At 42.0% G+C, this 19,675-nt stretch overlaps 1 protein-coding gene across 1 annotated transcript in view; it reads right to left on the reverse strand.

Annotated features, from left to right (window-relative positions):
- HMGCS2 (3-hydroxy-3-methylglutaryl-CoA synthase 2) overlaps window positions 1–18,945 on the reverse strand; it is a 30,422-nt gene extending 11,477 nt beyond the window's left edge. Inside the window, 4 exon segments of the mRNA XM_060009558.1 lie at window positions 360–395; window positions 431–849; window positions 13,792–13,847; window positions 18,927–18,945. Of these exon segments, the coding sequence (XP_059865541.1) occupies window positions 360–395; window positions 431–849; window positions 13,792–13,847; window positions 18,927–18,945 (530 nt within the window).
- Window positions 18,946–19,675: the final 730 nt, after the last annotated feature.

Below are 19,675 nucleotides of genomic sequence, written 5' to 3' on the forward strand. Positions count from 1 at the left end.
CTTAGAGAAACAGGAAGAGTGAAATGAGAAATATATCAAATTTGATTTGGTGTCTTGCTTCTGCCATGCACTACGTGTAAGATATTAGATCCTCCATTTTCCCCCCATAAATCAGGTATGACACCCACTTCCTAGGCTGTTGTGAGGACCAAATGAATGACTCTGTGAACATGCTCCCTGATTAACTGTATAAAGCTATACACGTCTCAGTGGTTATTATCATTGTGGTTGTTGGATGATCGCAGCAGCTGTATGAAGAAGGTGTCCTTCCCTCCCTGAATGAAACCACCCAAGGAAAGGAGAAGCTGAGGATTCGGCCTCCAACCCAGCTCCCTTCTTACATAAGCCTCTGGCAGCACGTACCATCCCAGGAGCTGGACTCCACCCAGTTGGCAACACTGAATAGAGAGAGGCAGTGTCACCGTAGCAGGCACTGGTGGTATCTATGCCCTCAATGTCAGTGTTGCCTGAAACCTGGAAGAGCTCCACGAGCACTGTTTTGACACCCTTGGACTTGTTGATGATGGTCTCAGTGCCCACTTCCAGCCGGCCCACAGATTCCCATGGGAGCTGCGTGTGCTCCATCAACTGCTGCACCACTGTCAGGCACAGGGAGTTGATGCCCTCCTGGACTGAGCAGAAGCCCATCTGGGTGTGGCCCATGCCCGCTGTGTACTTCCCTGCCTCCACATTGTTAAACTTCTCCATGTCTGTTTGGTCCACATAATGGGCTGGGAAATAGACCTCCAGGGCAAGGATGCCCACATCCTTTGGCCAAGCATCTCTTTTGGCCAAGGGGATAGCAGGGGCTATAGAAAACGTGTAGTAGAGAAAACAATCAAAATTCCACTAATGGGCTCTAGCTAGTTTCCTCAAAAGACAGTACAGCAATCATTTCATTCATTTTTAAAAAAATGTATTTTAAAGACATCAGATGAATACAAATTTAGGATTGTATTTTCCTGTTGAATTTACCCTTTTATCCTTAGTAAATGTCCCTCTGGCATTTTTATAGCTAAATACATGTGGAACAAGCAACGTCTGTGGGAATACAGAAGACAGAGAGGGCAATTCCAAACTGGAGCAGAGAAAAAGTGGAGAAAGATTCAGTAAAGAGGGAAGAAAACTGTTTCTTTCCTGGACCCACCACCTCTCTTCAACCCTGACTCCTAATCCCTCTGGAGAAGATCTGGAGTTTCTCCTTCTAGCTACAAGTAAAGAACTCACCAAGCCCACCTTCTATTTGTTCCACATAAAAAGTACCTGAAAGCTGGTTACTTTAGAGGTATTCTTAATTTTCCAGATGGTGAAAGCAAGGCACACATTGGTGAAGCGATGTGCTCAGGGTAACTTCTCAGTTTCTCATCTGTTAGAAATATTCTGTCTTTTCACTCATGAGTACCACCAAATTCCTTTGACTTGCATCTGGCTACAGGATTCCTGATCTTGGAAGTGTGACAGGGTGGCTCTGCAGGCTTATGCATTTAGCTCCATGTCACAGGAATTGTAGCCCGGATGGAATGTATCCATCAGTCATCCTCAGGATTCTGGGCTTCTTGTAACCCCGGTTTTCCCATCACAGAGGTCACTTTAAAGGACTGCTGTGAGGCAAAAGTGGATCATGTGATCACAAGATAGTGAGGCAAAGTGATAAATGTTTATTCATATCTGACAAAAGAGAATTGAAGTTTAGTTCTCTGCCCTATTTGGTGACACTCAGATAATTAGAGTTTATACTCTCAAATGTTTGTGGAAGAACTTCCCAGTACCTAGAGCTAATGGCTACCCAGAGCTCAGTCCTGTGCTTGGCTGGGTTTTCTCTCATTCTCATTCTCCCTCTGTCGTCTCTAAGCTCACTCCATGCCTCTCTTCCCAGTTAGAAATCTCAAGTCATAAGGAAAGTTTCCAAGAATTAGTCACATTGTAACTTTTGTAAATGTCTTGGTAGGGGGTTATTACTTGGAAATGGATTCCAGAGCCTTGAAGAAAAGTTAACATGTAGAGGTTTCCAGAAACATCAGGCCACTGGAGTTAAGAGTATCCATCTAATCTTGTACTTTCTCTAAAAAATAATCACTTTATTTAATTTAGAACTGGTTTTGTTCTGGTGTTGCTTGGTTCAAGAACATGCATCAGACTTTTATTTCTTTACTCCATCTCGCCTCCTTCTCTTGTGTTTCAAAATTAGCTATTAGGGCTTCCCTGGTGGTACAGTGGTTAAGAATCCACCTGCCATTGCAAGGGACACGGGTTCGAGCCCTGGCCCGGGAAGATCCCACATGCCGTGGAGCAACTAAGCTGGTGCGCCACAACTACTGAGCCTGTGCTCTAGAGCCCACGAGCCACAACTACTGAGCCTGCGTGCCACAACTACTGAAGCCCACACACCTAGAGCCCGTGCTCTGCAACAAGAGAAACCACGACAATGAGAAACCCATGCACTGCAACAAAGAGTAGACCCTGCTCACCACAACTAGAGAGAGCCCGCACGCAGAAACGAAGACCCAACACAGCCAAAAAACAAACAACAACAAAAAAACAAAATTAGCTATTATATGCCAGGCACTGTGCTATGGAGGGCTGTGGGGGTGAAGGGGACGGGAGGAGAAAGGCGGAGATCAAGGTTCTTGGGGGCCTCCTCCACCAGTAGGAGGAATGAGATAAGCACGTACATACTATATAACCCAACCAAGAATATGATAAAGGCCCCAAGAGGGAGATGGGCAAAACCCCACGGGAATTCAAAGGAAGCAGAGATTTCCTGTGTGTGGGAGAATCAGGACTGGCCTCATGAAAGGGGCTAAATTTGAGGTCAACATTGATGGATAAGTGGAGCTTCCTCTGATGAAGAATTGGAGGGTGGCTGCAGGGGCAGTGCCACAGCAGGGGGTGATTGAACAGGTAAGGGCACCTGGAGCAGAGAGTGAAGGGGAGAAGGAGGACAACAAATGAGAAAAGCAGGTGGGGACCATGAAGTGGAGGACAAAGGTCTTCCTTATTTTAAAGGCGGTTGAAGCACATGGGGTGGGAGCCGTCTTTATGGTGGATTTAGAGTGAATGCAAGTTGGATTAGAGGGGATAGACATACAGAGAAAAGGAGAGCCATAAAGAGGACTCTTAATACCCATTCAGGCCATGGAAAATGGGATTAGCTGTGAGTACACCAAAAGGGAGATGTGAATGATAATTCCAAGTGTTGGAACCAAGGACATCAGAAGGAGGGGGCAGGTTAGGGGGACTGAGGTTTATCTCTTGGAGGACAGCCAACGGTTGCTCATTGAGACAAGCAAATCCACTTCAATCCCTTCCTCACAAATGGAAAAACATGTTAAATTCTGACCTGGGACATTAGGCCTCTACTCAGGGGGTGGGGAAGAGTGTTGATGATGGTGGGGAGTCATGAAGAAAATAAGAAGGCTGAAGGCATCTCCTCCCACCCGATACATCCACGCACCCAGGTTCCCTGGGCACCAGGCAAGGGAAGACACTGGGCGAAAAGTGTTTTTCTAAATATTCTTGGAACACAGTGTAGAAATGGGAAGGAAGGAAGAGCTAGTCCTAAAGTACACTGGATGGTTTAGGGGTGTCCGGGTGCTAGCGGTAGCTGTGTTACCATCAATGCTGGGAGACTGTGAGCCCTTGGGCTGGACTTGGGGAGTGTTTGCAAAAAAAAAAAGGAGTGTGTGTGTGCTTCTGTGCACGAGCACATGGTACACACACACGCACACACATACACTCTTATCTGTACATCTCATGTCCCCCTTTCATGAAATCAGAGAGCAGAGAAACATGCTTCTTATCCTCCGTCCATTTTGAATCTGACTGCAGTGACTTGAGGCAGCTGGTTTTACTGACACTGCAGGTGACACAGAGTCCTGAAGGTCTCAACAGGGGCTGGGGGGAGAGGTGCAAACGGTGGTGGAGAGAATGCCATGGGCCCTGGTACTGATATTTCCTTTGCTTCGTGCTGCTAGGGGTGTAAAACGTGTCTTGCTGACATCGGCAGGTGCCAGAGGTTTGGGATCCTGGAATTCTGTAAACAGACCTGGGCTGTCTCTTTAGAGTTGAGGTGACTGAGACCTTGAGAGGTTAACTTGCTTCTCTAAGGCTGTGCCCAAGCCTTGCCAACTTTTGACTGGGACTCTAGTGACTTCTGCCTCCGGAAACCCTGCCCCTGCTTATCGAGGCTCTGTGGCTTCTAAAACTGGGCAAAACTTCTGACTTAGAACATGGGCAAATCAAAGAAAAACATCATCTCTCCAACATGTACATACCTGCGCTGCTCCTGGGCATATATGGGAAAGGATGGCACTGATCCCTCCTTTCTTGGGCTCTTGTGGCAGCCTTGTTTATGTTCAGCCACCTCAGGAGGCTATGGTGTTCCTTATAATACATCCTAAGGTAATCCAACCTGGTCTTGGACCCTTGTCTGAGTTACTCTCACTTGGTTGTCGAGAAAGCTCTCTGTCGAGTTAGCTGTTATTAATGTATTGTGATGATAAGGAAAATCTCTCAAAACCAAAGGGAATGAATCTTTTCATAGTAGCCCTTTAAGTAGTTGGGAGTGGTACGGGCATACAGGCAAAGGGCTGGAATTACAGGGGATAAAGAGCCTGCTCCATTTCTTCTGTTTTTATTGTCGTACTTGTGTTTGTATAGCGCTATACAATTTCCAAGTGCAATGCAATAAGTGTTGCAATAAAAGTACAGGAGCCCTAAAGAGGTGATCGTCATTTGCAGCTCAAGGTCTCCTGAAGAGGAAAGGTCTGCTTTACTGATGAGGCTAGTGATATGTGGACAGGTGATCCAGCTTTCCCAAAGATCTACAGCTGGTTAATGGCAGGTTGGGCACTCAACCATGTCTTTCGACTCCAGATTCTGCTCTTTCCACTTTGGTCTTCTACTTCACAATAACATGTTCCTGCCCTCTGATCTTCTAATGAATCTCTCCCTCCATCCCTCTCTCATTGCACCGATCTTCCTCTATCTTTTACAAGAGTCATGCATTCACTCATTAGTTCATTCAATTAACCCCTCTGTCTACTATGACTCTGTGCAGGGCACGGAGAACAGTCAGAGTGGTTCCTGATTTAGGGGAAACAGAGGCAACTTCATTTTCCTGAAGACAGAGAACTTCCAGCTGCCCCCAGAAGTCCAAGTCTCCCAGGTCTTCCATCATCTTTAGATTCTTGCTTCCATACATCTTGGTGCTTACTGCTCTAACCCAATCTCCCACCTTGCTCTGTCACCCCATGCCCTTCCACTGAGCCACTGGCAAAGCTCTGTCATCAGCTGAAAATTCCTTATTTCCAATCCTTTTTCTGAATACGCCCTTTGCTTCTTTCTCTGTCTCAGACTGCAACTCTCACATGGTGGTTGCGCTCTTTGCTTTCCATAATATGGGACCCCTGGCCAAAGGAACCCAATGTACTGCAGTGCTTGGAATAAGGCATATGTCCTCTTTGCTCTTCACTGATATCCCCAGAGTATTTTTCTTTTCCCTCCTCTCAAAAGCCCCATTCTCTGCAAGCACATGCCATCAGTCTGGACCACCCAGTGCCTTTCATTCTTGCAGTCAACATTCAGTCCTGCTCCACTACCCTTGTTCATGAGCATGGAAGCACAGGGATCACTGCCTTCCTTTCCACCCTCAATCCTCAGCATTCTTGGAGATGTGAATCTCCACATAGGTAATTCATCCACGCTGCCCTCTCACGTAAGTTCCCACTTCCATGATTTTTGTCCTCCACTTGACCTCAGCCTCCCATCCCACACGCATACTCTTTTTTTTTTTTTAAGTATAGTTGATTTACAATGTTGTGTGAGTTTCAGGTGTACAGCAAAGTGATTCAGTTATATATATATATATATATATATATATATATATATATATTATTTTTCAGTTTCTTTTCCCTTATAGGTTATTACAAAATATTGAGTATAGTTCCTGTGCTATACAGTAGGTCCTTGCTGGTTATATATTTTAAATATAGTAGTGTGTATGTATTAATCCCAAACTCCTAATTTATCCCCCCCTTCCCCTTCAGCAACTATAAATTGGTTTTCTACGTCTGTGGGTCTATTTCTGTTTTGTATATAAGTTCATTTGTATTATTATTATTATTATTTTTGGATTCCACATATAAGCAATATCATATGATATTTGTCTTTCTCTGTTCTGGTTTAGTCACATAGTATGATAATCTCTAGTATGAGTTTCCATTCTCATACTCTTGACCTTCTCGCTATACAACCTCCAAAGTTTTAATTTCATGCAGCACAATTCTAATAACCTTTATCTTCCCTGCTTACTTTGTGTGTGTGTGTGTGTGTGTGTGTGTGTGTGTTTAATGTCTTTATTGGAGTATAATTGCTTTACATTGTTGTGTTAGTTGCTGCTGTATAACAAAGTGAATCAGCTATACGTATACATATATCCCCATATCCCCCCCCTCTTGCGTCTCCCTCCCATTCTCCCTATCCCAGGCAGTCACAAAGCACCGAGCTGATCTCCCTGTGCTATGCGGCTGCTTCCCACTAGCTATCTATAATACATTTGGTAATGGATATATGTCAATACCACTCTCTCACTTTGTCTCAGCTTACCCTTCCCCCTCCCAGTGTCCTCAAGTCCACTCTCTACATCTGCATCTTTGTTTTTCTTCTTCTTTTTTTTTTTTTGGCGGTACGTGGGCCTCTCACTGTTGTGGCCTCTCCCGTTGCGGAGCACAGGCTCCGGACGCGCAGGCTCAGCGGCCATGGCTCACGGGCCCAGCTGCTCTGCGGCATGTGGGATCTTCCCGGACCGGGGCACGAACCCGTGTCCCCTGCATTGGCAGGTGGACTCTCAATCACTGCGCCACCAGGGAAGCCCTAAACCCACTCTTGGTCTACCCTGTGCCTGTATCTGAGCAGCTAAACAAGGCTGAAGGAAAACACAGTATGGTATTAACTGGTTAGCTTTACATTTACAACCGCATATCTCAAATGGACCCTCAGCATAGTCTGGCAATTCTACTACATTTTCCTAGTTCATTTGCTCTCCCACTCCCAAATGACTAGTCACACTTCCTCTTCTGTCTTCAGCCCATCTCCTCTACTCATTCTCAACTGATTACTTCGACTCCTCTTTCACTGAGAAAATAGAAACCATCAGAAGAGAAGTACTCCATCTCTTATTAACAAATTCAGCAAATTGCCTGCCTTTATACCCCATACTCTACTTTCCTATAGTTCCTATCTAGAGGAACAATCCCTGCTCTGTTTTAAATCTGATGTCACCACTTGTGCACTGATTGTACTGCCTCTGCTCTGTGTGAGGACTGTGGTCCTGCAATTGTCTCTTCTCTTCTTCCTGATTTTTCCCCTTTCTACTAGGTTGCTCTTATCAGCGTTCAATTCCATCTTTAAAAATACCCTTTTGCCACATCTTCTTTATCTATTCATCTGTCGATGGACACTTAGGTTTCTTCCATGTCCTGGCTGTTGTAAATAGAGCTGCAATGAACATTGTGGTACATGACTCATTTTGAATTATGGTTTTCTCTGAGTTATTTGTAGTGAGGTGGATGGACCTAGAGTCTGTCATACAGAGTGAAGTAAGTCAGAAAGAGAAAAACAAATACCATATGCTAACACATATATATGGAATCTAAAAAAATAAAATAAAATAAAATGGTCATGAAGAACCTAGGGTCAAGACAGGAATAAAGACACAGGCCTACTAGAGAATGGACTTGAGGATGTGGGGAGAGGGAAGGGTAAGCTGGGACAAAGTGAGAGAGTGGTAGTGTATATATGGACATATATACACTACCAAATGTAAAATAGATAGCTAGTGGGAAGCAGCCGCATAGCACAGGGAGATCAGCTCGGTGCTTTGTGACTAGCTAGAAGGGTGGGACAGGGAGGGTGGGAGGGAGGGAGACACAAGAGGGAAGAGATATGGGGATATATGTGTATGTATAACTGATTCACTTTGTTATAAAGCAGAAACTAACACACCATTGTAAAGCAATTATACGCCAATAAAAATGTTTTAAAAAATGCCCTTTGATCCTATATGTCCTACCGAGTGTGCCATTGCCTCTCTGCTCCCCTCTATACTGAAAGCCACTAAAGTATTGTCTGTTCTCAGTGTTTCACATCTTTTCTTCTCACTCTGTCTTTAATTGCCCCATTTTGGCTTTTGTCTCCTGCATTCCATTGAAATTCCTTTTGTCAAGGTCATCAGTAACTTCCTTTTTGCCAAACCCAATGTTTGGTTCTGAACCTTCAGCTTACTCGACCTCTCAGGAACACACGGCTCATATTCTCACTCCCTCTTTCTTGAGACACATTTTTCATTTGGCTTACAGGACCTGACAACCGCAGGATTTTCCTCCAAACCACTGGCCACTCCTCACAACTGCTCCTCCTCCCTCTGACCTCTAAAATTTGGAGCTCCAGGTCATCCCAAACACTCAATTCACTGAGAAAATAGATGGAACTGAAAAGGAACATTAGGCTCTTAGACCAAAACACCCAATAGTCACACAGAAGTATGGATACTAATAGATGATTTTGATAAAATTGAAGGCCAAAACCAGCCAATCCAGTAAAAACTTTATTAAGTATAGATAACAGATTAAGCACTGTGCTAAGCATTGGGAAAACATGGGATGGTTCAGCTTCGTTTCTTTCTCTTTTAAGTTGGCATGTACTAAGAAACTACTGTGTGTCAGGTACTGTGCTAAGCACTTTTCGCACGTTATCTCATTTAATTCTCATAACTGAGATGGCTACTATTATTACACCCATTTTACAGATGAGGAAACTGAGGTTTAGAAAAATTGTATAATCATCTGTGGTTTGAGAACTTGCAAGTGACTTAAATGGGCTTTGAATCTAGGCTGTCTGGATCTATGCATGATCTGCACCAATCTTCAACCATTTTTGACCTGAAAAAATGCCAATGCCATGTGGTTAAATCTAATATTAAGTTGTTTCTTTGGAATAAGGGAAACTTGTAGGTTGAGGAAGTAACAGGAATATGTTATTTGAAGTATAAATTGGGGGAAATAATAGCATAACAATATCAGGTGATAGTTTTTCATAGTGGACAGAATTTAGTTGACTTAGTCAAGTAATTATAGTCAAGCACAATAAAGTAATTGGTTTTTCTATGAATTGTCCAAAGTGTTGAAGGAGATATAGTAAAGAAGACACCCCTCAAACACTTACATAAACTCACATTTTGATACTTTCTAAATGAGGACAGACATTTTTATTCTTGCTTTGAGATTTTGGGGTCCTTCAACTCCTGGACTGCAGCTCTCTAGCTGAACTGTTGATGAACGATAGAGTGTTGATTAATCAAAAATGTGTCAGGATGTATATGTATAGCTGATTCATTTTGTTATAAAGCAGAAACTAACACACCGTTGTGAAGCAATTATACTCCAATAAAGATGTTAAAAAAATGCGTCAGGTGCTAGATAAACATTAGGAATCAGAAAAATTGATTATTATGGTTTAAAAAGTTTAGACATCTAGGGTGAATCTTGCAAAAACAATGTTTGTTTTTTAAGCAACTCTGTCAAAAAAGATGATTTAGGAGAGCAAAATTATAATAAACAACGTTCCCAGGCACCTAGATTTACCATTTTTAGCTACATCTGCCTCTTCTACCTCAGAGACTCACAGTCCTCATTTCAACAAATGCCCTGAAGATGCATTTAGCCAAGGTTTCTATGACTGATCAATTGAAGTAGATCCCCACTCATGCAGATTTATACTTTAGATCTCAATGTAAAGGAAAGGAGTTTTCAGATTTCTAGGCATCGGGAAGTGTGTAGGAAAGTTATTTCTACAGAATGTGTAGACCTAGGGACAAGTCTTTACGTCTGGGGAGACGAACCCTGTTTATTTAATAATAATACTAATTCAATACAAGCATATCTGGTACTTCATCAGTTTTGAAATGCTTTCACACGCAATCTGTACTCACAACAGTTCTAAGTTGATTTGGACATTGAAGCTTCCAGAGGTGAAGTGACCTGGCTTGTGGGTGTGTGACTAGTTCATGGCAATGGCTGGGAGTAGATATCTCTGCTATATCTCCAGATCGAGGACTCTCATCACATCTACGTGTGGATTCTGCTATGGGAGGGGAGGAGTCAGAGCTACTTATGATTTTGTTACTGGTTAACCAATCTCTCCTTTGCCAGGTCTTGCCTTTTGTGATTATCTGGGCTAACATGCAGACCTTTGATTCTAAAGCTTCCAGGGTTTTGTGAGGGAGGACTACTGAGGCCCGCAGGAAGTGTGCATAGATTCCTATCTAATTAGCTGAGAGGTCCTGAGAAAAGTAGGGGAAAGGGCCTGGAGTCTGATGAGATTTCTCAGAAGAGAAACATTGAGCACTGGTGTTCATTGTTTTGTTTGAGTTACATCATTCCAGGAGTTACCTTGCATTTGTTATATAATCTAGGGAGCAAACCCAGCAAGATGATGTCCAGTCTCAAGAGGGAAAGATTCAATATTTGCACAGGGAAGACAGTGTAATGATGGTGGAGTTGCCCGTGAGTCTCAAAGAGAAAACCTTGGCATCATCTGATCACCTGTCACTGCTTCTCTAGCATTTATTGTCCAGCCTTCTTCTTCTCAGACATTTAAACTGTTTGGAGGAAAAAAAAAAAAACTAACTTCCCACAGTCATTTTAGGTCAATAACAAATAATATGTCACAAAATAACCAATTTGCGTAAGTAATCTCCTTTTCTTTTTTTGAGCTTTCAGAATTTCGTTGTTAGATAATTATCATGTATTTGTCTTATTATCATAATTTATATTTGCATAGCATTTTAACAAGTCCAATTTTTTTCTGCTTGGCAACATGGCAAACTGTCATAGGTTGTTGAATTCCTCTTCTTAAATCAAAAAACACTAGAAAAATGACTAAAGCATAAATTTGAAGAACAATTCAGAAAAAAAAAAGCTATGAGAAATCCCTGAGGAGTCTGAAGGATGCCCTGGACCAAGGGATGTGGGATAGACGCAGAGATGAGGTTGGATGAGGGCTGAAGCCTGCAAGGGAAGGATGGTTGCAGGGGGTAGTGGGAGGAGAGACACTGCAAAAGCCCTACCCCGGTGCGTTGTTCACGAAAAGAGTTGCAGATTGACCAATCATACACTGACAATTATTCTAACAAACCTCCATTCTCAAACCCCAAACTGGTGGCCCAGCAATATTTTCTCCAGGTGCTGTTGTTTTCCCAGCAGTTTAATTGTGCAGTCTTGGCCAGGAGAGTCTCCTGGTGAAGCGGCAGCAAACAGGATGGTCATCAGTGGTTCTGCAATGTCTGGGGCTTATCCCCACCACTCATTTGAAATGTGCCTTGAGGAACACAGACTGGGGCCAGATCTTCAGTGCTTCCACAACACACAGCACTAGAGAGTATCCATTACCCCCAGGGGACATGAACTCATATGCCAAAATAAGGATACATTGCGGTCTATAAAAGGAAGACAGCGCACTGAACAGAATTTTTGAAGCAGACAGATCAAGAATTTAAAATAATCATCCTATGTGTCCTTAAGAAGGGAAAGGAATATTTTGTACTACAGGGCACTAATAAGAATCACAACAAAGAATTACATATATAACTAATTCTATATAATGCTGGAATAAAGACTATGTAGATGAGAAATACTACAGGATGGGAACATAGCTTAAAAAAATTAGTGAGTAGGAATATTCAATTGGGGAACTCTCAAGAAAGGCCAACAAGAAAGAACAAAATGAGAAAATATTGTTTTAAAAATCTAAGAGATTGGAAGAATAAATGTAGAAGTATCAATATTTGAATAATGGGAATCCCCAAAGGAGGAACATTGGAAGAAATAATAAAGATACATTTTCCATAGTTAAAGAAAGATGACACATCTCAGTCTGGAAAAACCCTTATCAGGGAACAAGCAAGAGAGTTAAGGAGAAAGTGGATCTAGAGCACATACAGAAAAAGAGGAAATTCTAAAAATTTCTAGTAAGAAAGATCACCTGAAAAGGAACAAAAGTCAAGTGGCATTGCACTTCTCAATAATAACACTGGACTCACTAAGACAATGAAGTAATATTTTTAAAGAATTAAGGAAATGGACTTCCCTTGTGGCGCAGTGGTTAATAATCCACCTGCCAATGCAGGGGACATGGGTTCGATCCCCGGTCCGGGAAGATTCCACTTGCCACGGAGCAACTAAGCCCGTGCACCACAACTACTACATAAAAATTGAAAATGAATGGTTAGAATAAAGTATACTATACAAATATGAATCAAGAGAAAGCTGAGGTAGCAATATTAATATCTGCTAAATTGGGAGAGGATAGATTATTTAATGGTTAATGTACTCTGTGGAGAAAAATAAAACTGAACTCTTCAGAGAGTTGGAGGTAATTTGGGTGTCCATCACTGCAGGCAGAATGGGTAAAATGTGGTTGGAAGTACAACCCAGAGTGCTATGAAATGGTTAGAAACAGCACGTTAAACACACAAATAGCAACGTGGATGTGTCTTAAAGGTAATGCTAATGTAATGTAAAGTAATATTTACTCAAGTTTACTCACAAAACAAAAATACCTATTTTATAAAAACAGATACAAATAGAAGTGGTTGTCAAGGTGGGGTCGGGAGGGAGCTGAGAGTGGGAGAATAAATACTGGTAAAACCACAAATTCCATATCCATGGCTACATGATCTTACAGTACAGAGGTATTAACATAGACTTTGGAACCAGGCAGATCTGGATTTGAATCTTAACTTTTCCGTATCCTACTTGAATAACCTGAAATTGTCGTTTAAAATGTCTTAGAATCAGTTTCCTATTAGTTTCTTCAGTTGCTAGGGGTGGAGAATAATAGTTCTGCATCATTGGGTTGTGGTGATGGTTAACTGGGATAATGCATGCAAGGCGCTGAACACAGTAAGAGTTTAATAAATGAATATTATTATTACCCTTATGTGTCGGGAAAGGATGAGAAAATGAACCACTATCTACAGGCTGAAAAGGATCTGTAGATATCACTGGGCCTTATCTGAAGCTTCCTCTCCCTGCCCACTACCACATTTCTTCCTGCCAAAGAACCTGTGCATCTTATTTGATGCATGCTAGCTAGACCTGGGAAAATGAAGGGAAATTCTCTTGTGTGAATGTTGTTAACCTTTCAAGAGACGAGAGGAAGAATCATTGGAAGGAACTTGGCAAAGAAGTTTAAAGAAGGAACTTGGCAGCCTGCAACTTTGCTGGGTCTAAAAATCTAGGAAATCAAACTACAATCATTATACCTGCAGGTCATTTTTTATTGTAACTTGAGATAAAGGATTTTCTCTGTATAACAATTGGGTTAGTCTGGCTTTTGGCTGACCTGTAAGCCCAGGATGAGAGGGCAGAATATATTTCCTCTTGTGCCCATTGGAAACTTCTCCCCCTTCATTTTGAAATCAGTTCATGTTTGTTTATGAGGATATAGGATCTAGACAAAAAGTCCAGTACTAAAGCCATTCAATGGAGTAAACAGGCACAGAAAAATGAAATGCTTTGCTCAAGTGATGGTGCCAAGGACTTAGGACTCCTTCTCTGGTGAAAACTCTGATGCCTGAAAATTGTTGTTAAATATCTGGTATTCTTAGTCAAAACATCTGGACAGCAAATGTGATTTTTTTTCCCACAAAGGAAGTTTCCTTGATTGTTCTCTTCTTAATATGAAGACAAAACTCATTTCTGAAAAATTCTGGTAAGCAAACAGAAAACATACCATGATTCCATCACAAGCATGGTTATCGCCTTCATGTGTATCTTTATGGATGGTTTCTGAACAGATATATTAAAGGTGAAAAAGATATAACATCAATAGAGAAAACTCTAAGCACCTCCAACTGGTAATGGGTGAGCGAATTCACTTCAAATATCCCCCCATCCCCACACTGGTTTTCTTTTATTCTAATTTAAAAGTCACTTTCCCCCTTCACTTTCTATTTATACACTATTATGTTGTATGGTGTACTCCCCAAAGAAATGTTCTTCTCATATCTTTCTTCCCATACCTCTCATCTGTGCAAGGTCACCCATTCTCCAGAGCCTGACTCACCCCCACTAGACACTTCCCAGACCATTCACCACAGCTAATGTTGGTCTCTCTCCACTTCTAGAATTGACTAATTTAGGCAGAACCATAGCCCTCAGTGGCCCCTAGTCCCAGCAGATCCATTCCAGACTCCACGTGACAGCTTTTCAAACAGCACCATCTTGCTCATGCCTCTTGTGGAGATGCTGGCACAGTATGGAATGGGAGAATGATTAGAAACTCTCTCACTTCTTACCTCATGAGAAGCTTTCATTCATCCTTTATTGGGTCAACAGCTACAAATCGAATGCTGTTATGTAGAAATCAACACATAAAGAGCTATTCGCTAATGTGAAGTAAGATCTGCTCATTTCTTGAGGCCATCATTTGTGATGGAAGGAAGAAAGAAAACAGAAAAAGGAAAAGAAGAAAGGAAGGAAAGAAGGAAGGAAGGGAGGGAGGGAAGGAAGGAAAGGAAAACAGAAAGTATAAAATCCTAGATTTTATAATGTGCTATTTATAGTGTGCTATTTACTCACTATGAGACCTCAGTCAATATATTTAACATCTCAACCTTTAATCTCCTCATTTGTAAAATTGGAAGAATAACTTAAAGTATTTTACAGCTTGTGAGGATTAAATGAGATCATTTGTAAGTAATTAATACTTGGAAAGTACTCAATCAATAAATGTTGCTCAATAAATGTTAGTAATTGTGACGGCTGATTTTATGTGTCCACTTGACTGACCCACAGGATGCTGGATAAACATTATTCTGAGTGTTTTTGTGAGGGTATTTTTAAGTGAGTTTAACATTTACATCAATAAACTGAATAAAGCAGATGGTTCTCCCTGATGTGGATGAAACTCATTCCATCAGTTGAAGGTCTGAATAGAACAAAAAGGCCAACCCACCCCTGAATAAGAGGGAATTCCTCCTGCCTGACTACCTTCCAGCCAGGACGTTGTTTTTCTCCCTACCTTCAGGGTTAAAATGAAACATCAGCTCTTCCTGGGTCTTAAGCCTGCTACTCCTCGGACTAGATTGGAACTACACCATCAGCTCTACTGGGTCTCCAGCTTGCTGACTGCAGATCTTGTCAGTCTCCATAGTCATATGAGCCAATTTCTTATAGTAAATCTCTCTCTCTCTGTTTCTCTCCATATATATATATATATATACACATATATGTATATCCTGTTGGTTCTGTTTTTCTGGAGAACTCTGACTAATAGAGTAAGTAATATTATTATTTGAAAGTTATATCTCACATACCTTTCCACAATGTTCAAGGTAAATTTACTCCTTTCTCCAGTCCAGTTCTGTGGAAAATTATGTTATTTGCCAAATGAGGAACTGACATTAAGTCTGAGAAGATATTTCCTGACCTTGAGTCCTGGAATCTTCTTTTCTGGAGGAGGCAGTTCCAGAAAAGTAGCTGTCCATGAGGAGAGTAAAGATTTCAAACTTAGTTTTTTTTGTTTGTTTGTTTTTGTTTTTTTTGGCTGCGTTGGGTCTTTATTGCTGCGCGCAGACTTTCTCTAGTGGCAGCAAGCAGGGATTACTCTTCGTTGTGGTGTGTGGGCTTCTCATTGTGGTGGCTTCTCTTGTTGTGGAGCATGGGCTCTAGAGTGTACGGGCTTCAGTGGTTGTGGCACGCGGGCTCAGTAGTTGTGGCTCACGGGCTCTAGAGAGCAGGCTTCAGTAGTTGTGGCACACGGGCTTAGTTACTCCACGGCATGTGGGATCTTCCCGGACCAGGGATGGAACCCGTGTCCCTGCACTGGCAGACGGATTCTTAACCACTGCACCACAAGGGAAGTCGCTGTTTTGTTTTATTGTGTTACTTTAGTATCTGATGAGTTAAATGGTGACCAGGAAGCTGGTGGAAATTCAGAGTCTGTGTGAAGCAGGTAAAAGGTCATCAAGCTCAAAGGGGGAAGCTTGGCTTGGTAGCTAAGAAGGATCTTCTATGAAAGCTTTTGCTGAGACTGATCAACAGCCCTCCAGCTCTTGCCCCAGGAGGCCTTTGGGGGGTTCATGGGAGGCCAGTGACAGATCTGGGTCCAATTCACTGTTTCACAAAAGAGTTTTCAGTGATTTGAGCCCAGACAATTTCAAAGCTGGAACGAATCTTGGAAGTCATCCAACTTGTAGATTCTGGGAATACAGTGGTGGCATTGTCTTTGAATTTCTGAATCCTCACATCAAAACAGGTAGAGGAAAACCAAAATCTCATACACATTTGCAATAAAACTAAGTGATAGCGAATCCCTGTGACCCCCAAAATACAAGTGGATGAGGATAAACCAACAGTCATAAAACCTGCTGTGGCACCTGTGAGGAAGAAAACAGTGGGCAGCAGTGGTGTGTCTGAGGACCTGGAGAACCAGAGAACCTCTAAACAGCCAATGAGAAACTGCCAGAGAGCCGACAGACTAATTCAGGGGCATTAGCTCAAAATGGGAGTAGTTTTGTCCACCCCAGTGCCAGTGAGTACAAGCTCCAATTCCCAACTCCCCAGTAAGATCTCAAGAGCCAGAGTGGCATAGCCAGTGGTGTGCTGGTAATTGTTTAACAGTCCAATTTGTGGTGCTTGCTGATTTCCATGGTATAAATACTCCTGCCATGGCCAACTGCAAGCTACTAACATGAGTACAAAGTTGGGAAGAGATACGCACAGTTGATTCTTACAGAGTGGGAGCCGGATGTGAACTCTAGTAAGAACAAGAGCTCTTTTCCAGGATTGGAGGGACACTGAATAGAAACTGCTGGGAGTGGAATTAAAACTGCGTAGGACAACAACAGCTACAAAGGAAAGAGAAGGTCGAGGTAAACACGGGGGAGTGGAACAGAGCCAGGAAATCTCAGACCGCTAGCTGCCGTATTTCTGAACACTGCACAAAAACAAAAGAGAGAGCTCAGTAAAGTTAGAAAATCTACCCCGAACCACACTACCTTTTAAAAGCTCAGGAAACTAATGTCACTTAAAAATGAGCAATAAAAACATATCAAGGTAAAATCTAATGCAAAGTTATTATAAGAAGTCATTTAACTCTGTGGTTCCCAAACCTGCTGGACATGAGAATCACTGGGGGGGAAATAAAACAAAAACAAAATCAGAAAACATTCTTTCTGAGCCATTTGTTCTGGATAGGAGGCCATACTACTGGCTACATACAATAAGTTAAACTGGCCTAACCAGTATGTTGACAATGCAGTGGTCCCTTGATATCCTCAAGGGACTGATTCCAGGAACCCCATGAATACCTAAATCTGCAGATGCTTGAGTCCCTTACATAAAATGACATAGTGTTTGTATATAACTTATGCAATCCCCTTATATACTTTAAATCATCTCTAGATTATTGTAATACCCAATAAAATGTAAATGCTATGTCAATAGCTATAAATAAAATGTAAACACTATGTATAAATTTGCCAGAGCCTGGGAAGTTCAAGTTTTGCTTTTTGGAACTTTCTGGATTTTTTTTTTCTGAATATTTTTGGTCCAAGCTTGGTTGAATTTGTGGATGTGGAGCCTGTGGATATAGAGGACCATTGGTAGTTGTCTCCAACAGCCTCCTTCCACTGAGCCGACAACTACCTACACCCTTGTACCCTTCTCCCAGTTGCCCAGAGATTTTCATCTGGAGGGCTGTCATGTGCAAAACTGCCTCATTCTAACCCAAAACTATCCATTCTATATTCTATCCCTTCATGAAGGAATGATAAATGAGAACTGATAAATCTATGACAACTAATGTTTCAGTAATTAATTTTAGCTTACTAGAGATTCCCTCCCCAATACTTTCATACAATAGCTGTAGTATTGCATCTCTTTTCACTGTAGACCCTCAAGGAATCACTAATGTGAAAATTTCCAAAACAATTTAGGTAGGCATATGGGGGAGAGATTTTAGGTCACAAGAGCTTCAACAGTTCAGGTTCTTTGGTGGCAAACAAAAGAATCCTAAGCACACTAGAAAGAAGGAATATTTATAGCCTTGGGAAGGAGAGGAACTGGGGACCTTCTGGGAATCACAGAAGCATGAATTCACAAACCTTCTGTTAGGGTGTACATTAGGTAACTCAATTCCAAACACATTTCAATTCTCAACATTCAAATTCCAGAGAAAGAAACTTTAAACTGTTTTTATTGGGTCACATACCCATTCCCTTGATACGTAAGTGGAGTTTTATAATCCACAGCTCCAAACTATATGGAATTTCTCAAGAAGGAAAGAAAGAAGAAAAAATACAACAGATTTCCACTAGAGACCTCTCTCTAGATCTGCCTGGTTCTAGTCGGCCTGACTAGGTGACTTGAATGTACTTTTGTTGAATGAATTCTAAATGAGTAATTCAAGATATCAAAAAAAAAAAAAAAAAGTCCACCTGATGTGCCTGGTTCTCCTGTGGCTTCTCTTCTACCCCACACTGTCCCTAACACTGCACCTGGCATTTCTTTGCATTCACTTTAAAGAATCCCCTTATATCACACATCATTGATTAAAGATTTTGTGCTGAGACAGAGAAGAAGGTTGCATTGTACCCCACAAAAACATGAACTAAATCATTTCAAGAAACTACCCAAGTGCCCATGATCAGTAGAATGGACACATAAAACGTGGCATATCTGCAGAATGCGCTACTACACAGCATGAGAATGAGCGATATACAACTATGCGTGACATGAACAGCCTCACATACGCAATGCTGAGTGAAAGAAGTCAGACAAAAATGAGTACAGATGGTACAATTCCGCTTAAACTATGAAACAGGCAAAGCTGGTCATATTGTTCAAGGTCAGGCTGGCGGTTACCTTTTGGGGGAGGGGTCATGACTGGAACAGAGTGTGGTGCTCCAAGGACAAAGAACAAGATAAACTCAAAGGGCCAACATTGCTGGAACCAAGAGTTACAGGACTCCTGTCACTCTGTCACACTGCGACCATTGCAATGTCCCAGAGCTCTCCTAGCGCATGCTCCGTTGTTCTCCAGCTCAGCATACTGAAAGTATACATACTCTTCCCAGTCAGCAGATGACTCGCAGGTTCCCTGGCTCTAAAAACAGACCAGAAACCTTTGCTGAGGGTCGACTCTCCCTATCAAGAAGTTGGCCTGCTGCTCTGGCAGCGACCCTTCCCTCTAATAAATTGTCTTCTTGACATTCCGCATTGTCTGGAAACTCTTTTCCATCCCACGTTCGGACCACGACGTAGAGTGCAAGGGCAGCTTCTAGGGTGCTGGTCATGCTTTGTTTCTTGGTCTGGGTGTTGGTTTCATAGGTGTGTTCTGTTTGTGAAAAGTCATTGAGGTGTGCACTTTTGATAAGCAGACTTTTTTGTGTATATTATATACTTCAAAAATAAGCTAAAGAAGTCTTATTAGATATTCTTGTTCTTCCTGAAGGCCCTCCTTGCCTGCCTGGCCAACCAGGGGTCCTCTCTGTCTCCCCTCTCAGCTGTGTCCCTGCTCTACCCCTTGTGCTCAGGGATCTTCTTTTTTTTTTTTTTTTTTTTTTTTTTTTTTTTTTTTTGTGGTACGCGGGCCTCTCACTGTTGTGGCCTCT

This window comes from Delphinus delphis, chromosome 1, assembly GCF_949987515.2.
Source record: "Delphinus delphis chromosome 1, mDelDel1.2, whole genome shotgun sequence".
Lineage (NCBI taxonomy): Eukaryota > Metazoa > Chordata > Mammalia > Artiodactyla > Delphinidae > Delphinus > Delphinus delphis.